Source organism: Haliotis asinina, chromosome 9 (assembly GCF_037392515.1).
Source record: "Haliotis asinina isolate JCU_RB_2024 chromosome 9, JCU_Hal_asi_v2, whole genome shotgun sequence".
Taxonomy (NCBI): Eukaryota; Metazoa; Mollusca; class Gastropoda; order Lepetellida; family Haliotidae; genus Haliotis; species Haliotis asinina.
Window position 1 is genome coordinate 23,688,663 of NC_090288.1, and position 19,940 is coordinate 23,708,602.

The 19,940-nt window shown below is 38.2% G+C and overlaps 1 protein-coding gene across 1 annotated transcript in view; it reads right to left on the reverse strand.

Moving 5' to 3' along the window:
• The window catches only part of LOC137296913 (ankyrin repeat domain-containing protein 26-like), a 523,769-nt gene that overhangs the window by 344,083 nt on the left and 159,746 nt on the right, over positions 1-19,940 (reverse strand). Inside the window, exon 20 of the mRNA XM_067828810.1 lies at positions 806-890. Coding sequence (XP_067684911.1) covers positions 806-890 — 85 coding nt within the window. The remainder of the gene's footprint in view (positions 1-805; positions 891-19,940) is intronic.

A 19,940-nucleotide genomic window follows, 5' to 3' on the forward strand; every position in this document is an offset into this window, starting at 1 on the left:
TTTTACTGTATAGTGTGTTTTATTGTTCTTTCAATGGGATTTTCAAGAATAGCGAACTACAGATGTAACAAACTAATTTCAGTGGTCCCTTGTAGTTCTGTACAAAAGTATTTTACTGTATTTACATTACATGGACCCAGTTCTTGTTGCTGCTAGCTCGAAAACTTTAAAGTATAAAAGTTTAGTGCAAAGCTGCATTCAGACAGGTACCAGATTTTAAAGCCACAATATGACAAGCAATGCCATGCAAGGTATCCAAAACAGTTAAATGCTTGTATCATGTCTCACAACAGAATAATTAAAAACTAGCTTCTCTACTGGTTCCTTGTTTTGCTAGTTTCGACATTTGTAACGTGTGAGGTCCTCATGATATATATCCAGTCGACCTGGTCACTAGTACATATCTTGTCATAGCTTGAGTCTGTTTCCAGTATCCATTTATTTTAGTATTTTTTCCTCTTGTAATTATCAATCAGCATTTGGCTGTTGCAGTACAATGTATAATTCTGAATCACTGAAGAGACAGGATTGTGCTTGTCATTTACTATCAAGCCCCAAAACATTTCTACCCACCAGGAGCAAATGGGTATGCAACAATTTGAAAGTGGAACACAAACATTACTGCTTTTAACTTGATGCATTACCAAACTTACGTGTATTTACATATTTATGCAAAGTTGTCCCACAGCTCAGAAAAAAATGCAGGCTCAGAATGAAAAGTCTATCCATTGAATTTAGTGTTGAACAACAATTAAATAATATTTTGCTCTTTCCTGCTCTGAACAAACTAGCTATGCAAGTCTACCTCTCTAATCCTATTGTTGACAGCTCTCAATTCCATCAGCATGTTTCTTTTCTCAAGTTCTGCCTTCTGCTTGTCTTCAATAGAACTGAAAAAGTACAAATTAGACAAAACAATCATTTGCACAAACATATCTATAGCTCAAGTTTATTTTTTTCATACTATGCACTTTTTTTCATATTTTTTTCACTTCTGTAATGTTGCTATCTTAAGAATATGAAAGAAACAATGTGTCAACCATTCTGTAACACAGTTTGTAAACAGTAGCCATTTTGATAACCCATCTCTGCTGGCCTTATTCGGATAACCCCAATTTCAGTTGGCCTTATACGGATAATCCTATCTCTGCCCTCCTATTTCGATAACCCCCAATATCGGCTTGCCTCATTCTGATAACCCCCATCTCAGATGGCAAGGTTGTATGCATACTGTTTAGCAATATAACATACATATTCCTCCTACAACCATGACAGGAAGGTGCATGACAGCATAAGGCATCAAAGTGATTATCTCTGCAGGCGGGAAAAGTAGGGAACATGATGAGCATAATTCTGATTGGTCATTGCTATAATTTTCTGACCGTATAATCAGCATATACATTTGCAAGTTGAAAACCAAATGTATTGGTACACTACAGAGTTAACGCTGTTTCTTCAGGGCAGTATCATTTGCATTTCTGATAACAGGCCAGTTTTATGATAATTCCATCCATTTTAGCTATAAGAAGATGATATATGCATAATTGTCACATTCAGTCTGTGCACATAACAAACATTTGAGAATGGAAGTACTTTTCCCGGCGACTGTGTAAGTTCAAGGAATAATAACCTTTGACCTAGCAGAACACTGAGCTGGTATAAATAATGAATTTCTAAGTCATAAATAATGAAGGCTACTTCTTTTCCATCTATGTTCTTTGTTCCTACAAAAAAAATCAGCTTTTGTGATTCCTGAGGAGAGACTTCAACTATGATCACAAAGTTTAGATAAGTTTACCAACATCAGTAAATGGTAATCAGTTATTGTAAAAGTGTGATTATCTGCCCCTGATAATTATGTCCCTTTAGGGCTCTTCATCCCAAAGAGGAAAATAGTTTACTTCCAGTTAGCAATTTCGAAGGTGCCATAAGCCAAACGTAATAAACGGGGAAAAAAACAAAACAAATCAAGATTACTGCTGAATTTGCAGTAAGTACTGTGGGAAAAGTGTAGACATCCAAGTATCCCTTCATCACTTTCCTGTGGCAACTTATAAATGACAATCATGGATCAGGAGACTGAAAACTGTCAGTGTAGCATATTCTTTTAGTGAGCATGACAGGTTGTGTGGGTTTCACTTCATGACCAAACCATGCACCAGTGTCCCATTGCAGTTCATACTGCAAGAGGGAACCTTGAAAATATATAACAACATATGTTTATGTATTTTAATTAATTTATCAGTCTATAATTTTTGCCTAAATTACTTCCAATAGTAGGAGCTCGCTGAAGTACACCTGTCGAGTTGATCCATAGTAGGCACTGTGCATAAATCAGTTGACTGTCAGAAGGCTGTGGTACCTGTTCTCCCAAAAGAGTAATGAATGCACTGGGCCTTGATATAACACTGGAATCAACATCGACAGTTTCGGAGCACTCCCAGCAAGGTCTATCTGTCTGACATTCCTGATTCTAATCAAACGTACGTCTGGGCGGTGCTGGCACATCCCCGAATCGTGGGTGAAGGGATGGCTTATGACGCACATGAACAGTTTGTGGCGAACATTGAGGATGCCATCACCAGACTGTTTAACAATAACCATCCAAGACAAGGAATATGCTTGATCAAAACTCAACTACATGTTTGATGTGGGGTTGTACATGGCTCCAAGTGACATGTGACTGAGGAAAGGGCGCACTTATGGGCAACCCCACAAACCTCTGGATGTATGACCTCAATGTATGACAGAATATGGTCACATGCATGCTCAATGTGTGAGGAAGGGTCACGTCAATTACACCTGTCAAGAATGCAGCATAGGGGTCAAAGGCTATTATCGCTAGTGCAAAGCCCATGGAGCAGATGTGGTCTGAAACCAACTTATTTACAAGAAGGCTAAAAAACGTGGATTGTTGGGTTATTCTTACATGAGGAAACTACGCCTCTTGCTCGACATGAAGTACCGTAAATCATTAAATTTTTGCGAGCATGATAGTTTTGCGAAAACTGCAAATGACTTGAGCACGCAAAAATATCATGACGCAATTTGCTGGTAGAATGCAATGAATAATCAGCAAAAAACCTGCCCCATCTTTGCTTTATTATTCACCAGTTCATATAATTAACAATAGACAATACATATATTTAGCAAACGACAACAACGCGAAGAATGACTAACTACCAGCATTACTCGTACTTATGTGTCACATGTCAAACAATGGATACCTGAATAAAAGTCACTCAATCAGTACGTCCAATAGTCAAGACAGGCGCCATCCACGCAACACACATTTCTTAGAGACTGTTTGAGCGTGGATAGGTTTCATGACACTTATTTGGAGATCAACAGCTTCGCCCACACTGACTAAACTGGTCCTTCATCAGTGCCAATTTATTAGGGTCATTCCATTTAATTTAATCCCTTTGAACTGTTTTAAGCTTATCTGGCCTAGCAGTAAGCGTTGTTTTTAGGAAAACATCACTGATTGCATACATGCAGAAGTACTGCTCTAAATGGTGTTTATAATTAGCGGCAAACGTTAATATGTGATTGGATTTACTCCACATAAAACTTCCAGATGCAAGTAAGCTTTGAAACTGTCAAACTAAACTATGTTTTGAGAATTAGGCAAAAATATCGTGACACAAAAATGTCTGATTTACAGTATATCAAACCCCCTACTGTTCAAGACCTAAAACTCCAAGCCAAAGAGCGGGGGTTGAAGGGTTATTCTTGCACGAGGAAAGCCCAACTGCTCAGATTGCTGGAGTGAGTGAGTGCACTCAGCAATACTCCAGCTATATGATGTCAGTCTGTAAATAATCGAGTCTGGACCAGACAATCCAGTGATCAGCAACATGAGCATCAATCTGCATAATTGGGAACAGATGACAAGTGTCAACCAAGTCAGTTGACTCCCGTTAGTCGCTTCTTACGACAAGCATAGTCGCCTTTTATGGCAAGCATGGGTTGCTGAAGGCCTATTCTACCCCGGGACCATCATGGGGTTCACCTTGCTGGAAATCGAGCTGATTGAGTTGAGATTCGTCCCGACAGACTACCCGGTCGCTAAGTATCTGAGAAGCTGGTTATGGTCATTAATTCCAATACTGACACCAATAAACTCAAGGTCTTCATTGATTAGTAAACTGCATCAAGAGTTTGATGATTTGAAAAGCATCAAATGCCAGGTGAAGATGAAAATGACCATTGAAAAATTGCTGACAGACGGCAGGATCTTATTTCCAAGGCAAGCAGGAAGTTCTCACTCAACCAGAATCAATCGAGTCCTCCGTCGACACATAGCTACAAAAAATACAAGAATCGTTGGAGAAATATACCCACTGGGGTGGGTGGATGGATGGTAGATACCGTCAACACTGTTTCTCTTGACACAGCAAATTACCAACCACTCAAAGGTGGATCCTGGCACCCCATGCCCAAGCATTTCTGGGATATAAAGGCCCTTGCTAACCCCAAAGCCAGAGGCGAAAATGTTGATCATTACCGTGGTGGTGGCGGTCATAGCTGTTAAGCATGAACTGATGGGTATTCAAGGCACCCGGGTTTCACTTCAAAGGTGTAGAGTGCTTTATAAACATCTGTTGGATGCAATTTGAAAAAACTAAACCCTTTGGGAGCTGTGAACATGTTCAGTCACGAAGGCAATCTTGCACTGATTCAGCTCCCAGTCAGGACGAAGAATCAATTTATTTCTGATCTGATAAAAGACGATCACCCAACTACATGGCGGTTAAATTTTTGAGTCAGTTATTGCATGACCAAACACTGCATAAAGAAAAGAAATATTTCTGCAAACAATGCTTGCATGGTTAAACGCAAGCCAACCTGATGGAATCAGCAATCCTGCCAACCATCTCCTCTATCTCAAAGGTAACAACCTGTACGGCTGGAACCTTATATTTGGTTGAAAACTGAGCTGTGCAAAAAAAAAAACACCTGCAATTTCGAGAAAAAAGCATGGAAAACTTGAGATAATGTATGAGTCAAACTGTGTGATCTAACCAAGAGAAAAAACTCAGGAAAATGATAGCCAGCAATAACCTTAAACTGAAGCAAGCTCTTTGATATGGACTTGTCAGCGCTACACATGAACAAAAGCCACATGAAACTCAATGGACCCACTTACCTGGGGTTGAACACAAGAAAAGCCACATGAAACTCAACGGACCCACTTACCTGGGGATGAACATCCTCGATTTGTCCAAACATTTCATTTCTACCACAACACAAACCACAGTATGGTAGTCGATGAAAATTGCTGTACACCAACACCAATTCCTTGCTGTTGAATATATTTACCGAAGACGTGTACAAAGACATGGCAAACCACAGCAGCTTGTACGACACCAGCAACTACCCGAATGACCATCCTATCCACAGCCAAACCAACAAAAAGGATTAATGCACTGACATGCCCATTGCCAAGTACATCTCCTTGATGTATTCTATCAAGAAAGCCAATGACGGCAAAATCCGAGAGGCAAAAGGGTTGAAGAAATATGTAGTGAAAAGTCACATCCAACACACACACACTCGTAAAATAAGTTACTGCACGCGAATGACATTAATAAATCGCACCTTGCAGATTTTTCATGAAAACAAAACAAAACAAAACAAAAAAAAACAAAACCCCAACCCACAAATCTTTGAAGGAAATGATAACGTTGAAGAAGGAAGCCATAACATGGAAGGTAACATATATAACCACTCGTACCTCAGGGGTACTCTCTAATTTTTCCACATTTTGATTTTTTTCATTAACTAAACATGTGATACTACAACCAAATACATTAACAAATTGGGTCTTGCAGAGTTTACGAAGGTGTTTCAAAGTAACGGGACATTGAGTAATGTAAGTTTCAGATTTCTGTCTGACCAACTGAAAATTCTATTATAAGGGTCTCAGGTCCAAATGAGCGTACCAGTGAAATCCCTTGTCTAACTGGCGTGCTGGTCTGCTTGGGGGAATTAACTCAGCAAAGAGTCCGAAGTCGCAAGAAGCTAATTACAGTTTTATTAACAAGAAATAGAATAACAAGGGTGGCCACAGAGAGTCAGTACAACCCTCTGGGCTGAGGGCTAGAGTTGGTCTGAGTTGGAAGTCTAAACCCTTCTTATGGACAAATGCAGTTGGAGACTATTTAACTAAACTTGAAACAATAAAAAGGTTGTGGCTCGTTAAAAGATACAAAATGGGTGTGCCTATAATAGCCAATGAAATACTGAATATACAGAATGGGTGTGACCTACTGGAATAATCAGGCAGAGGGGAGTGCTTTTAATCCTATTAATCCTATCTTAAGTGGCATTAAACCTGCTGGCACATTTACTGTATGCTTGGGCTAGTTCTATCCAAGCCTGTTTTGATGTGTCAATTATAATAGCTTGGATTACAATAGATGTGCTTCACTGGGCCATGGCTTAATGACCCTAATTAAAAATGTTTTCACACTGATGTACTAATGATATGTTTTCTTCAAAGAATCTCATTAAGATGTCTAATTTCAGCTTTTGTCTTAATGAACGGTTTGTCTAACCGTGGTATTTTGAATATCTCAGGCTAAGATTTATGTACAAACATCTTTAAAGAATGCACTTGTAATTTTAAACCCTTGTGGAGTTGTAGATCTATGAAATTAGTTCTTGCTTTAAGCTAGTGTCTTCTTCTAAGCTACAACTGATCATGATGAAATTAATATTCTACGTGTATATTTTAATATCTGAATCCTAATGTATAATGCTTGTAGTGGTAATAAATGTATTTTTGCACAAATTATTATTCCATGATAACTCACAGGACCCACAGAATATAGTTAAACATTTCAGATTTAACATTTCTTATAATTGGCATTGAAATTATTAACATTATACGATAAACATAAGATTTCTAAAAAGCAAACAAGTGTCACATGCCGCAAGTATCAACTCCAGACAAAGACATTGTGAAATTGTCAGACACTGCAGCTGGCGGGTTGGTGATTTCTATCTGACCACTGGTGAATCTGCCAGATGTGTCAGAGGGTCAGATGCTATTCATGAACTCTGGTCTTGAGTTATTGACCTAATAATCATGAGTGAATGAATGAGTTTAGTCTTACGCAGCACTCAGCAATATTTCAGTTATATGGCAGTGGTCTGTAAATAATCAAGTCTGGACCAGACAATCCAGTGATCAACAACAAGCTGAGTCGCCTTTTACAGCAATCATGGGTTGCTGAAGGCCTATTCTACCCCGGGACCTCACAAGTCAATATTCACAAAATTAAAAGATGACACATAAATAAAATGCACCATGAATTGTCAATGGCTGTCAGTTGAACATAGTTTGGCATCTGGTCGGTGTTATCTGGAGTAAAATCCCAAATATATCCCACAACCATTAGATGTGTAAAGATAGGAAAGTGTGACAGGACTGTGGGAGTGTTGTGGAAAATTCATGATAGGGAATTATGAAAACGATATTATTTCGTGTGTGTTGTATGGGTTGTTAAATGCTCATCCACAGTATATTAATTACTTTATGTTGTTGATGACTATTTGTGCATTTTGTTAAAAAAGCGTTTTATGCAAATTTCACATACCCAAGCAAGTGTATTTTTCCCATTTGAAAAATACTTGTTTTAATCTTAAAATGCATAGATTAAAACTCTTAACTTTTGTCACATTCAATTTTTACAAGTAGAAAAAAACATAATTTTGTACGTCATCCAACTGTAGATTATTTCAATGATAAACTAATCCAAAATCATCAACCGAAAAGAAACATATTGAGATCTGTTCTGTATTGTATTCGGGCATGGCAGATTTTACCACAACGGCATAATATGCTAAGGGAAGCCACTCTCATCTTGAGTAAAAAACTAAGACCTGCTTCTCCTGAGTTACTGAAAAGGTCATGGCCACTGCTAATCACATGCAGACACCTTTCGTTACTATCCTTTCCTTGCTTATCAAAAAGGTATGGTGTTAATACTTTTTCCCACACCGAATGGGGTGAGAATTGTACTTTATGATATCGACTCGATAATGATGTTGTTCACTACCTCAAATAACGATATTTCAGACGTTAAATCGATGTTGCATTCTCTGTGTTGAAGTGTCAAGGGGAATCATACAGTTTTATGCAATATAAAAATAATCCCCAAACGTAAAGCTAATTATTTGCGTGAAACTGACACCAACTTGAACACCATTTAGCTACTGATAACAATGATCTTAGCTCCTTACAATTGGTTCTGACCAATTGTAAAGTTTTGTAAACTTACAATGATCTTAGCCTACAATCACTTTGTGCAAGTGGATGGCGATTGTAGCTGAAGCCTAAGATCGCAATCTTAAGGATTTACAATAATTGTAGCTCTAAGATTGTTTTGTGCAAGTGGCCCCAGATCTATAAATGCAGTCGCTTCACCTGGACGACCAAATTCCATGTCGATCCCGGACTTGAGTTCATGGGAGCCATGTCACAGCTGTTATCGAAGCATAATGTCCATGTGAGAAGAGGTGTGGACAGAGCTCACCAAAGTCAAGCCATCATCGAAAAATTCAACAGGACTTTAGCCGAGTGTTTGTTTGGACATCAGTACATCAGATGGTCAACCCTAAAAGTCACTTGACTCCTCGATAAACAGCCCGTCGAAGCCATTCAAATTAAATGAATCAACTGAATCAGCTGCACCAGAGCGTTGCTGCATGAAAGAGAAAAACAAATACCAGACTGTATCATCGTGAGGTATTTGTACCAGCCTGGTGAACTCGGAGGAGATAAACATCGTGCCTAAGAAAATATGAAAATATACCACATGGACTGAGAGTAGTAAAAGTAATGGTTGCACGAGACCAGTTCAAGAAATAAGTATATAATATCAATAACATAGATCTGGACCACCTTTCAAAAACATCAAACCAAAATGACACACCCGCCTCCCTCCACAAAAGCCCACAGCAGACAGCCATCTGGCTGTGGGCTGGTCTGTTTCCTTTACTACACAAATGTCTAAATGGAAATCGATCGATACTGTCTGGCTAGCTGGCAGGATCGTGTTGGCAGAGAGCTGGTGACAACCAATTAGAGAAATGGTTCACATATGGTATGAACCCTGTATCATGACTACATTGAGTTGAAACAACAGGCCCGTGGGCGTGCTATTCGTGGGTATTCTCGTATGAGCAAGTCTGAATAACTTTATTAGGGATAAAGTATCAAAAACCTCCTGTCAGGCTGTGAAAGATTTAAGAAGGCAAGAGCGTGAGCATGGTATGATAGTCTATTCACTCATTAAGCTCATTGAATTACTCAATGAACAAGCTCCTATAGAATTACAATTCACACCTACTGAGCGTGCTATAGGAAAATATTTGAGAGGTTGGAAGATGGATGTTCGAAGAAACATAGACGTTGAAAATATAAGGCGATTGGTATTTGATAAAGTGAATGAAGAACTGAATGATTTAAATGGTATTAAATTTCAACTCACATTAAAGACGACATTAGAGAAAGAACAGGGGAATGAAGCAACTGACCAGACCATTGTTTACTTCCGAGGTAATCAAGCAGTTACAACACAACCAGATACTATCAACTCTTCTATTGACAGATTATTTGAAAAAAATCGAGAAACACTAACAAGGGGTCTGGTTGGGTGGTTGACAAGGTTAATATGATCTACCTGGATATTGCAAACTATAAACCATTTAGAGGTGGATCGTAATTATGACTGGACACCTCTCACTTTCGAAACTATCAACCGCAATCACACATAAAGGCAAAAGGCAGCAGAGCCAACGATTAGCTTGACTGTTTAACATTAGTTCCAAATAATATTGAATGACCCTTGCGCCATTGCTTGAGCTTGATCAAGGATGTGTCCAGCAACTAAGAGAGGAACATATTGACATGAACTGGAATTCAGCATTCATATTCTACTGACATGATTGCTCATTTGATCTTGAGAATGAGTGTCAGTCACCCCTCAAACAGCATCTTTGATGCAGTGTCACAGCGTCATTCTAGGTGAGTTAGATCTATGCCCGTGGGAAGTTGATCCAAGATAAAGTGGAACGAATACACCTTATTCACTTTTTCAAGATAACACCGATTCCACAGAGTATGTCACAGTATGTCTTGTCGGGCCAACTCCTGCACCAGTACCAAAGGACAAAACTGATTGTGTCTTTCTACATCGGACAATAAAAGGTTGTATAGGCAGTGGGTACATAATCCACGTCAATAACCTGTTGCAGTGACGAGCCATCATAGATGCCAGGGTCCAGAACGCCAACATGGTACAGGAGACTTCCGCTGAAGAGGCTGTTGAGAGTGCAAAAATGCGCTTACTTAACCTGCAAGGGTCTTGCAAGCCAAGGCAGTGCTGCATATGTTCAGGTCAGGGTATGGTGGAGAAGGGAGGTTGGACTTGAGGACATTGATTTGAAAGTGTTTCTCATTGCTGAATCTTCTTCCAAGCTCCAAACATAGCTGACACCATCACAGCAAAGTAAATACTGGAGTGACACTGGGTTTCTGGGGAATGATACCAAGATACAGGTAGAGCCAGATGCATCAGTCTGGTAGCTTGTGACGTATGGGTGATTATCACTCAATGTCAGCTGCCTTCAGAATGTTGCTGAGATGAGAGGGATTATAAAATTTGTAGTGATCTCTGAAGAGATGATGTTTGTTGAACCAATAGGAAGGTTTGGAAGATAAGACACAGTAGCTGAATCTAACATGCTCACATGCTCAATGTGGGTCAGGAATCGACAGGGTCAACAAAGGCAGGTTGTAAGGCCTGCACGATAGTGCAGCTGAAGTTTGAGCCATTACAAATGCCTGTGTCTGGTTCATGTATGGGGTGTTGCCAAAGAAGATGGGATCACCAAATGAGTTGAAGTCTGACATCTGGACACATGTGAAGGGATCATTGATGCATGAGGACTCAACAAATCTAGCTGGTTCTACGAATCACATGGGTTTCAGAGAATAGTGGACCACCACCAATAGAGGTAAGACAGTTGGTCTGGTGTTAAGTGAACCACTGCAAGCATCATGTTAAATTCTTACATAAGTAAGTGTCAGAGGGCATGTCAAGAATATCTTTGTGCTCAGAGATCAAAGAGAAAGCTCTCTGTGCCTTCTCAATGGGTCAATCTTTGAACTCTTAGAGGACCACTAAACCCCATTTTTTTGGTACTCTTTTTATCACTGCATATGAAAGACTTTTGGTTAGTCATAAACGAAACAGCATTTTTACAAAAACTTGTGGTTAATACCAAGCGCTCAAAAGTTGCTAAAAAGCCGTCTCCTTCCCTCTCGCCCACAAACGAAACCGCAGACTGGTTATGTAACTCTGTCGCCAGAGCCCTACAGTGACGTCATAGAAGGAACAATTTCCTGTTAAATGTATCGAAAATGTGTAGGAAGCTCGTCATTTTGCTGATTTCTCGAAGTCACCAAAGACATGCCAAATTGTTGTGTTGCAGTCAATTGTTCCTTGGGGTCAGGTGATGGTGTGACTATGCACAGATTTCCACCAGACTCAGTAGTTTGTGCTTAAATTGGTTGTTAGTGAGTGCGAAGTGAGCTTTGTGGAAGCCTGGGGTATATACTAAAACGGATGGTTTGCCCCCTACCACGCTTCCAGGATAGAAAATGGAGTTCAAGTTTCATTGAGTTTATAAAAATCAGGACTGCTTACTACACATTGCTGACCAAAAGGACTTTGCATGGATATAACGCTTTCTTCCTCGGAAACAAGGTTGTGGTCGAAGTGACAATATTATCGTAAGTTATATTATATTGACCCCTTATATTGACCGATTCCAAGAGTGAAATTGTTATGTTATAAACAATGTCATGTAAAATCCTAGTGTCCATCAATAAAATACATATTTTACTACCAGTAGAAAGTAATTTTGATTTTGTAAGTCGGTGAAAACAAACTTAAATAGCATTCATCCTCAGACAGGGCGCCGCAATTTTTGAAAAAAAACGTCACAGGCTAAAGTCCATTAGAATTATTGAGATTATGATTTGTTCTCATCAAGTTAGAAAATCAAAACTACTTTTTACTGGTAGTTAAATATGCATTTGAATCAAGGCCAAAAGGATTTTGCATGACACAACTTTTAACATAATGACTTCTTCCAAGGAAGCAAGGTGGGGGAGTCAAAGTGACATTTATATTGCAAGCAATGTTATATTGACCTCCACCTCACTTCCAAGAGTGAAATTGTTATGTTATGAGCAATGTCATGCAAAATCCTATTGTCCATCAATAAAATACATATTTTACTACCAGTAAAAAGTAATTGTCCTTTTGTAAGTCGGTGAAAACAAACTTAAATAGCATTCCTCCCAAGACAGGGCGCTGCCATTTTTGAAAATCATGAAGTCAAATCCACTTGAATTAATGAGATTATGTATGGTTTGTTCTCATCAAGTTAGAAAATCAAAACTACATAAATATGTATTTGAATCATTACCAAAAGGAGTTTGCATGACACAACCTGTAACATAACCAAAGCGAGGTCGGTGTCGAAGTGAAAATACTGCGCGATAAATTTCTTCACTTGCTAAATTTACTTGGTTTGTAACGTTCACTCAACAGTATGTAGACACTTGTCAATATACGTCTTTATACTTGGTCTCATAATCCTAATTACTTTATAATCATACTTGTATGCATTTTGAAACTTAATAAAAAGAAGTGATCTGCGAATGTATAACAGGAATGTAATATGTAGACATTTCATAGTTTGCCTATATGAATCATAATTCGCACACACGCCCTAGTGTATGTCGTCTGCATCATTACACTTAACGACGAAAACAATTATTCTGTTGAAAGCTACAACAACTTATTAAAAACAAAAATGCAGATATTAAAATCAAAGTTATAGGAGCAATGTCAGGCTATTACCTTCTTCGAGGAATGTATCCATCAATATCCACAAAAACAAGTGATATATAATTCATCTGCAGATTTCCCAAGTGACGTGTCTTTTAACAGTCTAATATACGAAAACATGATGCATCGTTTCAGGTTTTTCACATTGCTGTATAGTTTCATTGGTTACCCAAGATAGCACACCTGGCAACTAATTGCACAATATGCGTCATTCTTTTTAAAAAGTTATTTAGTTAGCCAATAATGAGCAATGAATCAATGTATTGGCGGTTAATCCTTTGAAAGAAGGGTGTTGATTTTACATAGACACAGACATGACAGAATGTATTTAGTATAGATTAGTAAATGTATATACATAAACACTACCTTTTGACAAATCCCCATTTAAGTTCCCATAAAAGTAATTAATCAATCAGCGTGTTATCAAAAGAAATGCCAAATGGGGGCCTTTTTCGGGTAAACTAAGTGGCGTTACCACTAATTATACCTGTTATAAATTCATTAACTGAGCATCAAATGAATGATGACAAATAACGTGTAGGTTTATACCACCTAACACAGATTACAACCAAGCGACACCAAGTGATTTCAACAGAATCGTCTATGAAAACAAGGGTTGTAACTCGAAAACTAGGCAAAGCAAGAGACAAAACTTAAATGATTGTACTGCTAGACACATATTAGATGATCCTGCGCACTAAATGCATTTGTGAGAGGAGAGGCGGTACAACCAATTGGGCGAGTACACTTGGCTGCTACAGGTAGCTTGACGATTATGCACGTGCAATACATGCTAACCATGACATGAAATCAACACCGCTACTGATTAACACGTATCTCACCACTGTTTTACACCTGTCTCAATACTGTTAAACAGATTTCGATCAGCTGTAGTAAAAAATGTCCAAGTTAGGAAAACATGGGCAAATAGTTCATTCTCAGGCAAGGGAGATAGCCTTGTATATGGACAAAAAATGTGCAACCAAAGCAGATTCTCTTTTAAAAAGTAGCCTCGCTACTGGACTCTCAACAGCAACTTTAAAGCGCATTAAGGCAGAAGGTGGTAGGAGTATGAGTGGACCTACATTTATCAGTCCCACAAGTTGCGCAAACCCAAAACTTGCAGTTACGAACTTGATGATTTCGACTGGTGTGCAGTCCGTCAACTTGTACAAAGTTTATATGGCGTAAAAAAACAACTACCCACTGTGGATACGATGTATGATATGGCAAAGTGTCAGTTGAACTACAAGGGTTCTAAGGAAAGTTTTCGCACAGGGAAAATGAACTTCTCGATATTTATCAGACAACCTGTCTCCCTCTTGTTTCAAGTGGATCGTTCTGTGGGCCGTTCCCAAGTATGTAAATTGGGGTCATTTGTCAGGTCGTGGATCATCTTATATGTGTTTACCAGTAGATTGTGAGAACATATAGCTTTCATTTTTCTCAACAGCTTTTGCGATTTCAGGTTTGACCTGTAAACGAAATAGTTTAACCCCTGAAATGTAGATGAATACTGCACAGACCCTCATTTCTATACCCACTATTATGTCACGGAGACGCACCGCTCTGATTGGTTGAAATTTCGTTTGCGGCCGAGAATTGTGCACTGTTGACAAAAAGGTTGATTTTAGGTAATTAAAGATCGAAATGAGCAGTTTTAATGACGGGGTTTCATTTATAACGACATCAGCAAGTAATTTTGCATTTGTACCCTATTAGAGTATATGTGACCTTTAGCTGAAATAGGACCTGATTTGCCATACTTATGTCTGGAGTCCTGGAGTCCTGTTTCTGACATCCAGCCGTCTATTCATTGTTTTGACTGTCTTAATGCCTTTAGAATATGCACAGAAAAGCATCGTGGAAAGATATAGGAAATTAGAAATAGATACAATGCAATGATCAGATAATTCAAAAGAAATTAATTTCCGTGCAGCGTGAGGCCATGACAGACACAAAATCAGGCAGATCCACAACGGTAATTACCTTCATTTGTGGCTTCTGTTCTTACTTACAGTGAAAACGATAAAAGCATATAACAATAAACAAATAGTCAGATTCATTCTGATTAATTGCATCTCATATTTATGTACAAACGATCCTTGAATCAAGGGAAGAGTTCTTGCAAAATCCTGTGTAACCCAGTCACTGATAGTGATGTCATACGTCAATATTGGCCCCATGATTCCGATTGCACTTTCAGCATTATGATGTATATTTTGCATATTGATACGATATTTCTTCATGAAACTTATTTCAGTAACAACATTTAGCCTTGTTCAATATCATATCATATGTGGATATGAGGCATGTGTATTTATACTTTGAATGGTTTTGTTTGTTTGAATGACATTTAAATAGGAAATTGACACATTTAGAGTAGTGATACTCGCTCCTCATCTTCACAGGCAATAAGGAAAGTCGCCATTTTTGTTTCTCTACAATTGATTTTAGCGATCTTAAGTTGGTCATGAGCAACAGACTTCTATGATTGGCTTTGGTAAGATTGATTAGTGGAACAGTATGCCGATCGTAACGTCAAGCTAAGATTGGGATTTTAGGGGTTTACGATTGGCATAGGGCTAAGATCGGTTAGTGGAACAGGCCCTGTGCTCCATTGTTCAAAACAACCATAGCTAAGATCAACCTTAAGCACTAAGGTCAGAGTTACGATAACCTTAAGAAAAAGATACGCCTGTTGCACAAAACAACCTTAGGGCAACCTTAACTTGGGCTCCAACCTTAGCCGTAACCTTAACCCGTGGATGCCGATTTTTTTTTCAGGGGCACATATTCATAAGGTTTGAAAAGTGAACGTTGTGCGAGAATTGTGTTCGCGTGGTACTGGATCTGTGTACGGCTATAAAATTACACAGAAATGTAGAATATTTAATTTCCTATCCATTGGTATAAATATAACTGCGACAACCTCAGGGGTTTGAGAAATAGATACTGCTAAATGTTGTCCAAAACTTTTGTGTGCGTTATAAATCAGTAAATTTCTCTGTTTTCATACCAATAAAAGCACTCTGCTACGATTTTTTAAATTTATCATCTTTACGAAACGTGTGAACGAAGAAAATACAGCCTAATGTCAAAACGACATAAGTGTATATGAAATGGATTTATGTGTTAATGCACAACGTTATACGCTCAATATTAAAAATGGCCCACAATAAGTGTAAAAAATGCATTCTCTTCTATGACGTCCATAGGGAGATGATGCACGCATAAAGATAAGGGAGCATAACCCCGCTATGCTTTACATCAGGTCAGTGTAACTAAGATCACATGGAGAGAATTTGCTGTGAATACGGACAGTATATTTTCGTAATGTTTTGTACACAGTGAACAAACCTATTCCAATACAAAGTTCCCCAATGTGAGCGGAGACTTTTTGGTAGTTTCACAGTTTATAAGGAAAGATACCAATGTACTACATGAGAAATCGATTTGGATGGCAATACATAATTTAGTTCTTAGATTCCCAAATTATCCTGTTTGTGTAGATGTATTTTGATTAACTTTGCATCACTATTAACGGAGTAACAGACACATCTTCAAATGTAATGACATTATATAATAACATAAATGATGCAACATTTTAGTTGACGTCATGGCATGTTTTGGGCATTTTGTGACGTAGCAAAAAGACGACACTGCTTTGCTGATTAGTATATATCTCACCTAATTTCCATTGAATATGTCAAAGGTCTAGGTTTCTATGCCAGAATTCAACACACTTTAGACAAAACAAAATAGTGTCCTGAATATATCAACAATTAGTTTTACTACATGTCTTATTGTGAGCAACACATGGACCTGCCTGGCATCAATTTAGCGTAAATGAATATTCATTTAGGATATAAACATTTATGATTATGTTATTTCTCTTCATAGGTATGTAATAAAAGGTAAAAAGAGAGAACTATTAGATTGTGTATGTAAGGTTTGTCCAAATTAAGACATGACCTGTTATATATTCTTTAGCAGTTTTCGTATAAATATTGAGTTAGATATCCTAGTTGCTATCAAAACATGTTTCAAAACGTTTTTGACAAACTCGCACCTGGTCAGAATACGCAAAATATACATCACAATACTGAAAGTGCAATCAGAATGATATGGACATTGTGTTTACTCTTGTTCAACCGACCTTCTCAAAGAAATTGCCTAATATGTGCAACAATGTTGACATGTGACATCACTACCCAAGACTGATTTCTTTCAAAATGGCGGTTTTGCTGACAAGGGTACATCGGATTTTGCGAGGACTCTTGCCTTGATTCAGGGATCTTTTGAACATAAATTTGAGATATAAGTAATCAGAATTATTCTGAGTGTCTGTGTATTGTTATATGTTTTTATCGTTTACAATGTAAATGACGGAAGAAGCCAGAAAAGCCGATAAGTACCGTTGTCGTTCTGCTTGATTTTGCGTCAGTCATGGCGTCACGCTGCACAGAAACTTTGACAGTTGTATATGAATCATTAAATGATTGTATTGTATATTTTTTTAACTTACTATTTCTTGCTGCGATACTCTTCAACTTAATATTCTAGGCGTACTTTACCATTGTAAGCAATGATTACACGGCTGGATGCTGGAAAATTTCCGAAAATGCCACGTAGTGTAAAATTGGATTTTTTCTTTGTTTACATATGAAACGCACAGTCCTTCGAGCACCGTGTTTGTTCTCGTTCATTTTATGTAGACAGTTGGTGTTGGTGACAAAGACCATTTGTAATTCAGGTAACATTTGATTCTATGATGTGTGGAGAATTCAGTGATGCATTTGTCGCAGCAGACTATGAAGTATACGTGATATGATAGGCGTCTCAATATCGGCCTTGTCGAAACGTGATTTTGTAAACACTATCCAATATGGCGGAAAGCGCACTTTGGCGTTCGTGTAAGTGTATTTTCGAAAACATCCCAACCAATTCTTGGTTCATCGGTGACATTTCAGAATGATCATAATTGGTAAACTTGATATCATTGATCATAATATGCTATTTTTGACATTCCCATTTCTGTACACTCTCTGATTCCTCAAAATAAAAGCAGCCGCCACATTCCCTTTCCAACCTTAGAGATGCTACGGTTGGGTCGAACCAACCTTAGTTATCAACCTTAACTTAAGGTTAATCTTAGTTGAGGTTGTTTCGTGCAACGGGAGGCTAACCTTATTAAAGGTCTAAGGTTGAAATCTTAGAGATAAGGTTGTTTTGAACAACGGAGCACTGGTCTTCCAACTGCAAAGACCAACTGGGTCCAAGATGGAGGAGGTCTTCTGGCAGTATATACAAACATTTCTTTTCCTTGAAGCTACAATGGTGCCTTTTGCTGCTTACAGGTTTTGTGATTTCTTATTTTCTTGCTTTCCATGGAAACATTTCGCCATTAGTATCAAAAGTGAGAGGTGTGTTTCGTTTCCGGAGCAGAACTCAAATACTTCCAGTAAAACTTGGTAGATATGTGTGGCAGACCCCTGCTCCAGAAACGAAACCCATCCCTCGATTTTGAGAAGTCCAAAACATTTCCATGAAAACAGAAACAAGATGACATATCCCCCCGGCCCCCTCATATTTGAAAGGACAAATCATCTGACAGTTACTTATTGTGTTTTTAGGCCATGTCTGAATTGTTTCCATGGAATTCATGAAAAATATATATGCCATATATCTGTAATCAGAAAAAGTCACCATTTCAAGATCTGTCTCATATATCTTCCAAGATCTTTTGAAAGATATGAAATGGTTTTCAAGTTGTGATCCGGAAAGGAAGTCCACAGCGTGTTCATGGAACCAAGAAAATAGTAAATCATAAAAAAAACTGTAAATACCAAAAGGCACCACTTTGGGGTCTGCCACACATATCTACCAAGTTTCACTGACAGATATTAAGAAGTTTTTGAGTTCTGCTCCGGAAACGAAACACACCTCTCACTTTAGAGACAAAGTCCGAATCATTTCTATAGAAACCAAGAAACTAGGAAATCACAAAAACCTGTAACTAGCAAAAGGCACCACTTTAGGTTCTGACTGATATATCTACCAAGTTTAGCAGAAAAATATTGAACGGTTTTTGAGTTCTGCTCCGGACACGAAGCCCACCCCACCATAAGACTAACACAAAATGTTCCATGGAAAAAAAACCCAAAACATATAAATGCCAAAACTCTGTAAATAGCAAAAGGCATAACCATATGCTGAGATTACTAGATCTATCAAGTTTAGTCTGTAAATATTGAACGGTTTCTGAGTTATGCTTCGGAAACAAAATGATTACAGATGGACGGACGGACAGACGAGGCGTCGACTATATCCCCCCGCATTACATGCCGGGGGGATAACAACACATGCCGGACAGATAAAAACCTGTAAGTAGCAAAAGGCACCACATTGGGGTCTGCCACATACATCTACCAAGTATTGCTGACAGATATTAAGAATGTTTTGAGATGTGCTCTGGAAATGAAACACACCTCCCACTTTTGAGGCAAAGTCTGAATCGTTTCCTTAGAAACCCCCAAAAAATAATACATCACAAAAACCTGTAACTACTAAAAAGTACAACTTTAGGTTCTGACTGATGTATGTAACAAATTTTGCAGAAAAATATTGAACGTTTTTTTAGTTCTGTTTCAGAAATGAAGCCAATCCCTTTATTTTGAGACTGAGTCAGAAATGTTTCCATGAAAACCGAGAAAATAATAAATGACAAAAACCTGTACCTAGTAAAAGGCCACACATATCTACCAACTTTTGCTGACAGACCACTTCAGGCTATGATTGATATATGTAAGTTTTGCAGAAAAATACAGAATGGTATTTTTGTTCTGCTCCGGAAGCGAAACACACCTCTCAGTTTTGAGACCAAGTCCAAAACGTGTCCATGGAAACCAAGAAAAATAGAAATCACAAAAACCTGTAAATACCAAAAGGCACCAGTTTTGCTGAAAAATATTAAACAGTTTTTGGGTTCTGTTCTGGAAACGA